This window comes from Dreissena polymorpha, chromosome 6 (genome assembly GCF_020536995.1).
Source record: "Dreissena polymorpha isolate Duluth1 chromosome 6, UMN_Dpol_1.0, whole genome shotgun sequence".
NCBI lineage: Eukaryota > Metazoa > Mollusca > Bivalvia > Myida > Dreissenidae > Dreissena > Dreissena polymorpha.
Genome location: NC_068360.1, coordinates 71,318,810 through 71,332,001, shown reverse-complemented (window position 1 = coordinate 71,332,001; position 13,192 = coordinate 71,318,810). Strand labels below are relative to the sequence as shown.

At 36.5% G+C, this 13,192-nt stretch overlaps 2 protein-coding genes across 2 annotated transcripts in view; both read right to left on the bottom strand.

Moving 5' to 3' along the window:
- The window catches only part of LOC127835792 (uncharacterized), a 343,344-nt gene that overhangs the window by 273,228 nt on the left and 56,924 nt on the right, over positions 1-13,192 (bottom strand). The gene's annotated exons all lie outside the window — the stretch shown is intronic.
- Positions 1,964-5,259, bottom strand: LOC127836585 (uncharacterized). Its single transcript, XM_052363247.1, has 2 exons — positions 4,238-5,259; positions 1,964-3,040 (listed from the first exon to the last, which is right to left on the bottom strand). The coding sequence occupies exons 1-2, from the start codon at positions 5,094-5,096 to the stop codon at positions 2,595-2,597; spliced, it is 1,305 nt and encodes a 434-aa protein (XP_052219207.1). The 5' UTR covers positions 5,097-5,259; the 3' UTR covers positions 1,964-2,594.

Sequence of the window (13,192 nt, the reverse complement as noted above, 5' to 3'; positions counted from 1 at the left end):
TTACAGAATGTTTTGTAAAGGACATATTAACAAAACAGACATAACAATTTTACACGCGCAACACATAAAGAAAGCTAATGTTTGAGATATCAACACGGTTCTTGCAGACATGTTGTTGTTAAGCATAAATACATAGATACAAGTACATAACGCACCACAACTGTTTGTATGTATGTTACAAATATGATATTAAATTTATCCAAGGACTTTAGGAGTGTGTACTTGTTACCAGCAGACAGCTGTGCAGTAAATTGATTAATATAATACCTCCGCACAATTTACTTTATTAGCACGTTGATCATTTAGAGGATGCATGATGCTATTGAGACTCAATCGGCCGTTTTAGGCTCAATATCCCTATACTCCTTTAGGATAGATTTGAAAGAGTTAAACACTGCCAATTTCCATCGATATCTTTATTTTGGACATAACAAGTGACAATGTATAAGATCGCAATTCAGAATGTATGGGAATCTTTGCCACAGCAAGCGTAGTCGACAAGCTGTGCAATTAAGCAGGCAGTGGTCAAGTGCCCAAATCACACACAAAACTTGAGCCCTGTTCACTGCCTGAGCGTGTAGAAAATCTTTAATGCTGATGATGAACAGTCGGCTGTTTTCAGGTTCAGGATCCCAATTGTTGAACCACGAACTAACTCAAACAGTTCAGCACTTTCATTTTAAACAATATTTTTAATATATGACATGTTACGTGACAGTATTTCAGATCGCTTATTAGATATATGTGTTTGAGAATCGTCTCCATAGTCTTCTGAACATGGCTGTAATAGAATGTCCCACAACTCACACCGTACAGAATGGTCTAATGGAGAAAGCGCAATCAACAAGCTGCAGAGCCACTTAGCTAAACATTCAACTTTTTGCAATTATATGCATTGCAGTGTTTCAGGCAGCTGTAAAGTATAACGCCCACTTAAAGTTCCCCACTAATAAAGCTTTGTTAAATTCTTGAGAGTGTGCAGAATCTTCGACGCATATCAGGCACACTCTGCATTTTTCAGGTCCAGGATCCTTATACTTGTATCACGCAATATTTCAAACAGTTCAACACTTCCAGTTTCCACCAAAATTGTCATGTGTGTCATATCAAGTGCCAGTATTTCAGATCGCAAATCAGATACATGTGTTTGGGATTCTCCTCCGCAAGAGTATTCAAATGACTGCAATACAACATCATACATCTCACACTGTACAGAATGTTCTAATGAAGAAAGCGCAATAAACAAGCTGCAGAGCCACTCAGCTGAACATTCAACTTTCTGCAATAATATGCATTCCAATGTCTTAGGCAGCTGTACAGTACATCGCTCACTGTAAGTCCCCCACAAAAAAAGCTTTGTCAATTTCTAAAGAGTACACATAATCCTTGACGCAGATGAGGCACAATCTGCCGTTCTCAGTACCAGGATCCCTATACTGGTATCACGCAATATTTCAAACAGTTCAACACTGCCATTTTCCACATCAATTGTCATATGTGTCATATCAAGTGACATCATTTTATATCGCAAATCAGATACATGTGTTTGGGAATCTCCTCCGGATGAATATTCCCAAGGCTGCAATACAACATCCAAATAATGACAACCTACTGATTAATCTAATAAAGACAGCGCAATCAACAAGCTGCACAGCCTATCAGCTGAACATTCAACTTTATCCAATGGCATTAATTGTAATGTAGCAGGCAGCTGTAAAGTGCATCGCTCACTAAAAGTCCCCCACAAAATAAGCTTTTTTAATTTCTTGAGAGTGTACATAACCTTTGATGCTAAAGAGGCGCAATCTGCCGTAAACAGATTCAAAGTCCCATATATTTGTATCACGTAAGATTTCAAACAGTTCAACAATGCCATTTTGTACAAAAATTGTCATGTTGGACATATCAAATGACAGCATTTCTAATCGCAAATAAGATATTAGTGTTTTTGAATCGTCTCCACAAGAGAATTAACATGGCTGCAATACAACATCCCAAAGCCCACACTCTACAAAATGATCTAATGAAGAAAGCTCTGTCAACAAGCTGCACAGCCACTCAGCTGAACATTCAACTTCCTGCAATAATATGCATTGTAATGTATCAGGCAGCTGTAAAGAGCATCGCCCACTATAAGTACCCCACACAATAAGCTTTTTTAATTTCTTGAGAGTGTACATAATCTTTGATGCTAATGAGACGCAATCTGCCGTAAACAGATTTAAAGTCCCTATATTTGTATCACGTAAGATTTCAAACAGTTCAACACTTCCATTTTTTACAAAAATTGTCATGTTGGACATATCAAATGACAGCATTTCTAATCGCAAATCTGAGCTATGTGTTTTGGCATCGTCTCCGCAAGAGAATTCACATGGCTGCAATACAACATCCCACAGCTCACACTCTACAAAATGATCTAATGAAGAAAGCTCTATCAACAAGCTGCACATCCACTCAGCTGAACATTCAACTTTCTGCAATGATATGTATTGTAATGTATCAGGCAGCTGTAAAGTGCATCGCCCACTATAAGTCCCCCACAAAACAAGCTTTGTCAATTTCTTCAGAGTATGCAGAATCTGTGATGATAATTATTCACAATCGGCCGATTTTAGCGTCAGTATTCCTATATTTGTACCTCTAAAGAATTCAAACAGTTCACTACTGCCATTTTTTACCAATATTGTAGTTTGAGACATATCAAGTGACACCATTTCAAATCGCAAATCAGATACGTGTGTTTTGGAATCGTCTCCACACTCGTCTGCACATGTCTGCAATACAACATTCAACAGCTCACACTCTACAGAATTATCTAATGAAGAAAGCGCAATCAACAAGCTGCACAGCCACTCAGCTGAACATTCAACTTCCTGCAATGATATGCATTGTAATGTAGCAGGCAGTTGTAAAGTACATCGCTCACTATAAGTACCCCACAAATAAAGTTTTGTCAATTTTTTGAGAGTATACAGAATCTTTGATGCTAAAGATGCACACTCGGCATTTTCCAGATTCAAGATTCCTATATTTGTACCTCGAAATATTTCAAACAGTTCAACACTGCCATTTTCCACCAATACCTCAATTTCAGACATGTCATGTAACGGTATTGCAGACCGCGAATCAGATATCCGTGCTTGTAAATCGTCTCCACACTCTTCTGCACATGGCTGCAATACAACATTCCACAGCTCACACTCTACAGAATGATCTAATGAAGAAAGCGCAATCAACAAGCTGCACAGCCACTCAGCTGAACATTCAACTTTCTGCAAGGATATGCATTGTAATGTAGCAGGCAGTTGTAAAGTACATCGCTCACAATAAGTACCCCACAAATAAAGTTTTGTCAATTTCTTGAGAGTATACAGAATCTTTGATGCTAAAGATGCACACTCGGCTGTTTTCAGTTTCAAGATTCCTATATTTGTACCTCGAAATATTTCAAACAGTTCAACACTGCCATTTTCCACCAATACCTCAATTTCAGACATGTCATGTAACGGTATTGCAGACCGCGAATCAGATATCCGTGCTTGTAAATCGTCTCCACACTCTTCTGCACATGGCTGCAATACAACATTCCACAGCTCACACTCTACAGAATGATCTAATGAAGAAAGCGAGATCAACAAGCCGCACAGCCACTCAGCTGAACATTCAACTTTCTGCAAGGATATGCATTGTAATGTAGCAGGCAGTTGTAAAGTACATCGCTCACTATAAGTACCACACAAATTAAGTTTTCTCAATTTCTTGAGAGTATACAGAATCTTTGATGCTAAAGCTGCACACTCGGCTGTTTTCAGATTCAAGATTCCTATATTTGTACCTCGAAATATTTCAAACAGTTCAACACTGCCATTTTCCACCAATACCTTAATTTCAGACATGTCATGTAACGGTATTTCAGACCGCAAATCAGGTATCCGTGCTTGTAAATCGTCTCCACACTCTTCTGCACATGGCTGCAATACAACATCATACAGCTCACACTCTACAGAATGATCTAATGAAGACAGCGCAATCAACAAATTGCACAGCCACTCAGCTGAACATTCAACTCTCTGCAATGATATGCATTGTAATATAGCAGGCAGTTGTAAAGTACATCGCTCACTATAAGTACCCCACAAATAAAGTTTTGTCAATTTCTTGAGAGTATACAGAATCTTTGATGCTAAAGATGCACACTCGGCATTTTCCAGATACAAGATTCCTATATTTGTACCTCGAAATATTTCAAACAGTTCAACACTGCCATTATTCAAATATATTTCAATTAGTGACATGTCACATGAAAGTATTTCCGACCGCAAATCAGATACATGTACATGGGAATCGTCTCCAGAGGCGTCTTCACATGGCTGCATTACAACATCCCACAGCTCACACTTTACAGAATGATCTAATGAAGAAAGCGCAATCAACAAGCTGCACAGCCACTTAGCTGAACATTCAACTCTCTGCAATGATATGCATTGTAATGTAGCAGGCAGTTGTAAAGTACATCGCTCACTATAAGTACCCCACAAATAAAGTTTTGTCAATTTCTTGAGAGTATACAGAATCTTTGATGCTAAAGATGCACACTCGGCTGTTTTCAGATTCAAGATTCCTATATTTGTACCTCGAAATATTTCAAACAGTTCAACACTGCCATTTTCCACCAATACCTTAATTTCAGACATGTCATGTAACGGTATTTCAGACCGCGAATCAGATATCCGTGCTTGTAAATCGTCTCCACACTCTTCTGCACATGGCTGCAATACAACATTCAACAGCTCACACTCTACAGAATGATCTAATGAAGACAGCGCAATCAACAAGCTGCACAGCCACTCAGCTGAACATTCAACTTCCTGCAATGATATGCATTGTAACGTAGCAGGCAGTTGTAAAGTACATCGCTCACTATAAGTACCCCACAAATAAAGTTTTTTCAATTTCTTGAGAGTATACAGAATCTTTGATGCTAAAGATGCACACTCAGCTGTTTCCAGCGTCAAGATTCCTATAGTTGTACTTCGAAATATTTCAAACAATTCAACACTGCCATTATTCCAATACATTTCAATTAGTGACATGTCACATGAGAGTATTCTAGACCGCAAATCAGATACATGAACATGGGAATCGTCTCCAGAGGCATCTTCACATGGCTGCAATACAACATCCCACAGCTCACACTTTACAGAATGATCTAATGAAGAAAGCGCAATCAACAAGCTGCACAGCCACTCAGCTGAACATTCAACTGTCTGCAAGGATATGAATTGTAATGTAGCAGGAAGTTGTAAAGTACATCGCTCACTATAAGTACCCCCCAAATAAAGTTTTGTCAATTTCTTGAGAGTATACAGAATCTTTGAAGCTAAAGATGCACACTCGGCTGTTATCAGATTCAAGATTCCTATATTTGTACCTCGAAATATTTCAAACAGTTCAACACTTCCATTTTTCAAATATATTTCAATTAGTGACATGTCACATGAGAGTATTTCAGACCGCAAATCAGATACATGTACATGGGAATCGTCTCCAGAGGCGTCTTCACATGGCTGCAATACAACATTCCACAGCGCACATTTTACAGAATGATCTAATGAAGAAACCGCAATCAACAAGCTGCACAGCCACTCAGCTGTACATTCAACTCTCTGCAAGGATATGAATTGTAATGTAGCAGGCAGTTGTAAAGTACATCGCTCACTATAAGTACCCCACAAATAAAGTTTTGTCAATTTCTTGAGAGTATACAGAATCTTTGAAGCTAAAGATGCACACTCGGCTGTTATCAGATTCAGGATTCCTATATTTGTACCTCGAAATATTTCAAACAGTTCAACACTTCCATTTTTCAAATATATTTCAATTAGTGACATGTCACATGAGAGTATTTCAGACCGCAAATCAGATACATGTACATGGGAATCGTCTCCAGAGGCTTCTGCACATGGCTGCAATACAACATTCCACAGCGCACATTTTACAGAATGATCTAATGAAGAAAGCGCGATCAACAAGCTGCACAGCCACTCAGCTGTACATTCAACTTCCTGCAATGATATGCATTGTAATGTAGCAGGCAGTTGTAAAGTACATCGCTCACTATAAGTACCCCACAAATTAAGTGTTGTCAATTTCTTTAGAGTATACAGAATCTTTGATGCTAAAGATGCACACTCGGCTGTTATCAGATTCAAGATTCCCATATTTGTACCTCGAAATATTTCAAACAGTTCAACGCTGCCATTATTCAAATATATTTCAATTAGTGACATGTCACATGAGAGTATTTCAGACCGCAAATCAGATACATGTACATGGGAATCGTCTCCAGAGGCGTTTTCACATGGCTGCAATACAACATCCCGCAGCTCACACTTTACAGAATGATCTAATGAAGAAAGCGCAATCAACAAGCTGCACAGCCACTCAGCTGTACATTCAACTCTCTGCAAGGATATGAATTGTAATGTAGCAGGCAGTTGTAAAGTACATCGCTCACTATAAGTACCCCACAAATAAAGTTTTGTCAATTTCTTGAGAGTATACAGAATCTTTGATGCTAAAGATGCACACTCGGCTGTTTTCAGCGTTAAGATTCCTATAGTTGTACCTCGAAATATTTCAAACAGTTCAACACTTCCATTTTTCAAATATATTTCAATTAGTGACATGTCACATGAGAGTATTTCAGACCGCAAATCAGATACATGTACATGGGAATCGTCTCCACACTCTTCTGCACATGGCTGCAATACAACATTCCACAGCTCACACTCTACAGAATGATCTAATGAAGAAAGCGCAATCAACAAGCTGCACAGCCACTCAGCTGTACATTCAACTTCCTGCAATGATATGCATTGTAATGTAGCAGGCAGTTGTAAAGTACATCGCTCACTATAAGTACCCCACAAATAAAGTTTTGTCAATTTCTTGAGAGTGTACATAATCTTTGACGCTAATGAGACATCATCAATAGTATGCAGGGACAGTTCTCTGATAGATGTACAACGCAGTGTATCATATAAAGCATGATTGCCGTGTTCAATACTTAGTTTGATATTTGTCATATCGCTTAACAATAATTCTGACAGGAAAATTTGCGTATTGGGATCCGTAACAGTTACAGCTTCCAAATACAAGTTAACACCATGTTGTACTGATACTAAATACACGAGTAGGCGATGAAGAAACACTGCCGAACAAGTACATTTTAGCAAATAAACATCTTCTATTGTGCCAGGAAGAACTGTTTGCTCAAAAAGATTTGAGTCTTCTATTGATAAAAACATTAAGTTAGACAAAGACGGAAGAACATTGGAAAATGGTGATTCGTCGATTTGTCCGATAACATATAGTTCCTGTATGTTCAAATTATGTAAGGCTTTATAAATTTCCGGGGTCACTGTAGTCTTTAAACGTTGAAGACTATGCTTTGACTGTTGCATGACTGACAGTAATTCGCTTGATTCCAAAACATTGCTTTCTAATATGAGTGACCGAACATTTGACTTGTTGAAACTAAGCAGTTCCTTTAATGCTCTTGTCTCCGAATCAAGTAGATATGTATTAAATGTGAAATCCATACAATATAGAAAGATGTCCTTCTGACCACTGATTTTTGCCTCATTGAAACCAGCTATAACCATGTGCTGGAACAAGACTGATATTGCAAGACAACGTGCATCGTAATTCATACCATTACGTTTTGATTTTAGAACGGTTTCCTTTGTGTATTTGTCTATCTGAAATGCTGATAAGTTTTCCGAATAGTGCTTAATGTACAAACTCAGTCCGTTACTTATGTCGTTGAAGAATTCGTCGTCTACTAAACGGTTTAGTAGTTTATTAGCTGTCTCGCACTGAAGTCCGTACAGATAAATAATCGTCTGGCTCATTTCTAACACACTATATTTATGTTCAGGTTTGAAATTTGCTATCATGTCTTGCTGTGAATTTGCTATATGAAATGCTGCCAGAAACTCATGGACTGTTTCGTGCGTAAATGAATATTTCGAACCCTGTGCCACTTTTACGGAATTGAACCTTGCTGTTAAGACACCAGCCTTGAGACAAAACTGCAATTGTTTTTTAGATAAATATTTCCTTAATTCCTGTTCACTGAACGTTAGAGATGTGTTCGATGAAAATGTAAATTGAAACGCAGCATTTGCAAGTGCATCAAATATTTTCATTTGTTTCTTTATATATCTCGTACTTGATAAACACTCAATCGAGTACCCGTTTTTAAAAGATCCCTCTGTCGCATTGGCATTCTTAAATAGTGAGTCTAGAAGAATACAATTTATTTCACACAATGAGCCTTTAACATCCGTTTTGCTCATCCATACATTGACTATCAACTCCTGCAGCCAGGGCGACGTAAAAAAATGCATAAAGTGATGTTCGTTAACGTATGTCATAAAATCAGTGTGTGTCAGTTTATTAGCAGTCTGAAGACTGACTATTAATTGCTTTGTTAGCTTTTCTGAATCTGTTATGCCTTCAATTTCTAGCAGTCTGTCAATAACAGAAACTTTGATCCGCTCGTCCGCCATTTTCCATGGTCGTGTTGTTATTAGCGAAACGCAGTTTGTATGAGAGCTTGGTATTCTAGGGACAACGTGCTGATTCAAATGATCAGTCCACTCGTTAAGTCCATCCATAGTTACGAGGCAAGTCTCTCGTTCAAGGATTTGGTGTAAAAGCTCAAATGCTTTCGTTTGTTTAGCACCCGTGAAAATGTTGTCAATTATTTGTGTTTTGATCATTTCTACAACCTCACGCTGACCCTTGGCATCTCGTAGTGAAATGTGAAACAGAAATTGAAAGTCCTTCAAAGTATCAGCATCGCTAAATGTAGCCTTGTAATCAGGATTGCAACAAGAAACTGTGTTGCACCAGTCAATCACAAGTTTAGTTAGGAATGTAGACTTTCCTATTCCGGGGTCTCCTTGAACAAACACACGTTTGAGCTTTATATCATTGTAAAAGAAGTCCTTGTATTGGTAAATCGCTTTGTTTGTTTTATTTCGAGATCCATCTTTCTCAATATTGTAAAGACTGAATTTCGGTTGCACAAAAATGTCAAAGATGGGTTTGTCAAGACCCAGCCATAGCGGCAAAACAGACACAGTATTCATCTCCGTCGTATACAACTCAATTAAATGTCCGCGAAAATCTGAAATGTACATGTGCATTTCGTTTTGCAAGAATACAATATTGACGAAAAAACATGAACATCAATAATGCTAATAACCATGATAATATAACAACAGCAATTCATATTATACTACAGCCACTACAGTACTTCTTCTACTACTACTACTACCACTACTATTACTACTACTACTACTATTACTACTACTACTACTACTACTACTACTACTACTACTACTACTACTATTACTACTACTACTACTACTACTACTACTACTACTACTACTACTACTACTACTACTACTACTACTACTACTAAAAAATACTAATACTAAATTACTAATACTAAATTAAAGAAATTGTCTACAAATATAAGACATCAGAAAATCCTAATGTATGTTCTGAAAGGCAGTAATTTAACACGCTCCTGTGCATGGACTCAAATCTAGAACCTCAAGATCAAAATAGTTAAAGATTAACCACTCCAGATTTTCAAATGTATGTATAAGTGTCTTATGAAAATAATGCAAGTTGATCTTAATTATGTTCACACATTTCAACAATCTAATAAAGTTCGTCGTTTATATCTAAAATATATTATATACTAAAATTAAAACGCATAAAGAGCTTTCGCACAAAATCCCATATTATTGTGTACTCACAATCGCGTGCCCACAAACAACACTTTGATCGAAAACTACATATTACACAAGAATACTGTAATACTCGTTTTGTAAAAACATAAATAACTAGCAATGTAAGTTGCATTAGAACCAAATTAACCACTGCTTAATTAACCAAATCGTATAGGCATTGCCTTATGCCACGTTTGTTAAAGTTTCGCAACACAACACTGTTTCAATATATACTATTAGTATTTTTAACTCTGTCGAGATATCATAAGGAACAACGCTCTGAGGAAGTTTCATGATGATTCTGCTTAATATTTGACTTCATGGTGTTCATTAGCTCTTTCTTCAATTCGACCGTGTTGCCTTGTTTTTCATCCCAAGTGACCCAGTTTATAACCCGGTTTATATCCCGGAAATACAATTGGAAATAATACTCTGGCCATGTTTGTTCAAAGGCTGGGCATTCAAGCAAAATGTTGACGAAGAACGGACAAACGATGATCATAAAAGTTCACTGGTCAATAAATGTACGAATATGTGTGTCATATTTGTTTGTATGGCGCACTTCGTCGGTTAAATTTATATAGGTATCTTATAAAGAACAAAGTTCAGAGGCGCATTTTTGTGCACACAGTCAATCATCGTATGGATGTAGACAAACATTAAAACACATACAGTTAAAATGTCAGTCGGCAATCATACATACATACCTGCGTTAACACCAAGATTTAATTGGTCTCATTTCGGTTCCATCGTTTATATTTGATGTACTTTTAAAAATAGGAATTATTATTTAATGCCTTTCATTTTATTGTTATTGCAAAATACTTAATTTAAATAGATAAATCAGACTTATGTTTAAAACAAATGCTCAAACGTGGGCGATTTTTCAAAAAGAATATTCAAAGTTATTTTTAAGATCCATACATATACGTTTGCAAGTTCAAAAGCATATCTGTCAGAATATTAGCGTGTGTGTAGTCTATTTACAGCTGTTTTGTGTAACTACATGTTTTACCTAGTTGTATGGCATACGGTTGACCGTTTTTTCAAGGTTAAATTGTGGTTATGTATCTGAACATTTTTTTCACGAAGCTACAAACGTCAATCGTAGTTTTTTTTAATTCGTCGACCAGTAAAATCAACAACGTATCACTTCAAATTTCAACCACGTGTGTGATGCTTTAATTCGGAAATAAACGGACACGCTGTGCTAATCCGTCAACAGATGCTATGTTCTATTACGTTTTAAAAACCTATGTCAAATGATTACAAAGTTATCCCTCAATACAGGTATTCAATAACAATACTATTGATGAAGTGAACAGTGCTTTACATTGTAAATATCAATAGCTTAATAATATGTCATTGAAATTAATCATGTTGAAAGAACTCTCCTCGGGGTGCAATTATTACTATAACGTTTAACTGCATATGATATAAAAATATTTTTTAAGCTTTCGGCTCATAGAACGATCACCAAAAACAACCGACTTGCATGTCTTAATCGGTGTTAAAATTAGTCCGAAGTATTTTCTGATTTTGCTCGACAGAATTATTTGAACGTTTAAATTGTTACATCTCTTAAAAGTTTTTTGTCTGTAATTAAAGCGACTTTACAAGTTACTGATCCTTATCAATTCTGTCGATCTGTGTGTCTATATACTCCTGTTTCATGACTCTGGAATACGCTAACAAACATTAAGAACTGAAATTGCGTTGTGTGCTGTCCTTCGAGCTTGAACTTTTTACATGAACAGAACATATCATGGAATGCACAAAGGAAACATTGGGTAAATGTAGTGAATTTGTTTTCTAGTAAGGCTAAATGCGCGATACTTAACAATTCCAATCAGAAAAATCTAATACACGAGTTTTATACGCATAACTGAATTTTAAACAGACAACACTATAGTATATACGAATGTTTTTATGTTTGCCCATAGCGTTCATAATCGCAAAATTGTTTTCAACCCTCAGACTATGATCAAACATACTAACATTTCTTTAAATAGTTTGTTATCAAACAAGCGATTAACTAACAATGCAAACTGAGATTTAGTAAAGGGTTTAAAAAACGTGATTAATTATACGAAATATACATTCGGAGTTATTAATAGAGAACTTACAGCGAACACAAAATAAGAAATACCTTTACTAGATTGCTCATAGGTCGATTCCAAAGTCTTGATGGCATGTTCATCTATATCAGATGTACATTTGGCGGTATGGTCATCAAGTTTCTGTTTACACATGTCTATGTGTGAATTTAGATCCGTTGTACACTGTTCAAGGTACATCTGCATCTCATTCAGAGATTTATCAGCTATGTTTTGAACTTTCTTAAGTGTATCGTTTGCAGCGTCTAGTAAATGAATCATTTCCTCCGTGGTTATCTTTAATGTGTCCTTTTGCAGCTGTATTGGATAAAATGTGTTTAAAATGTGAAAACATCAACAACATATTAAGAATTTAGCAAGTATTACATAAAACCAGTATGTACAACTGTATGAAGAAGTAGTGTCATTGTAATTAGTGTCATATATTGTCTTCATTTTACAGCAGTTATATGTAAGTAGTTTAAAATGCCTGATACGTATTCTCATTTTAACTTAGGTTATATATGTCATATCAACGATCTTATAACATACACATCACCGTGGACAATGATATCAGGAGCAGAAAATGTAGGAGTTTACTTTGACAAGCTGGACAAATTGGCACGATTTCGAAAAATTATGCGGACATTTCACCATAATATGGTTATAGTTTATTTTAATGTTAAATGATTCCCTCCTGCACTCTTCATATTTTGGACATTGGTATATTTTCAAAAACGTATAATTAGAGTTGTAAACAAAAACGCGTTTTCGATTTTTACTGTTTATGTTACGGTGATAAATTATATCGATAAATGAACAGTTTTATGTATTTAATGCAAATCCTTTGTGCTTAAATATTTTATTGCTGAATATAATTTCAGTTCGACCATAATGTTCCTTATAATTCGAATACCAACGGGCACAGCAAACTGGCTTGAAAATGAACACTAATACCTCTGCTAACTTTTTCACAGCCTCCATAGCATTGACGTCATGTGCAAGACTCGTTTGGTCACTAAGCAGGTTAGTCAGTGTTGTGAAGACGTCCTGGAGATCTGGGTCTGTGACTTTACACTTGGACGAGTGACGGACAGTTCTACCAATATCTCGCGCCTATTAAGACGCGAAACATGTGTACTTTATATAAGTATTGACTGACATAGTTGTGCCAACGTCTACATTTAGTAAACGAGTGCATGAAATGTTTGATGTACTAATTTGAAACATATATACATTTTAAATATGCACGTAAAATAAATGGCAATAAATCAGCCCTGA

Bases quoted from the DNA above. Each gene is read 5' to 3' on its own strand.
- LOC127836585 (XM_052363247.1), bottom strand. From the start codon at position 5,096: ATGTCACTAATTGAAATGTATTGGAATAATGGCAGTGTTGAATTGTTT. The intron at 3,041-4,237 runs GTACAAATATAG...AAATATTTCGAG, and splicing joins ACTGTTTGAAATATTTCGAG to GTACAAATATAGGAATCTTG.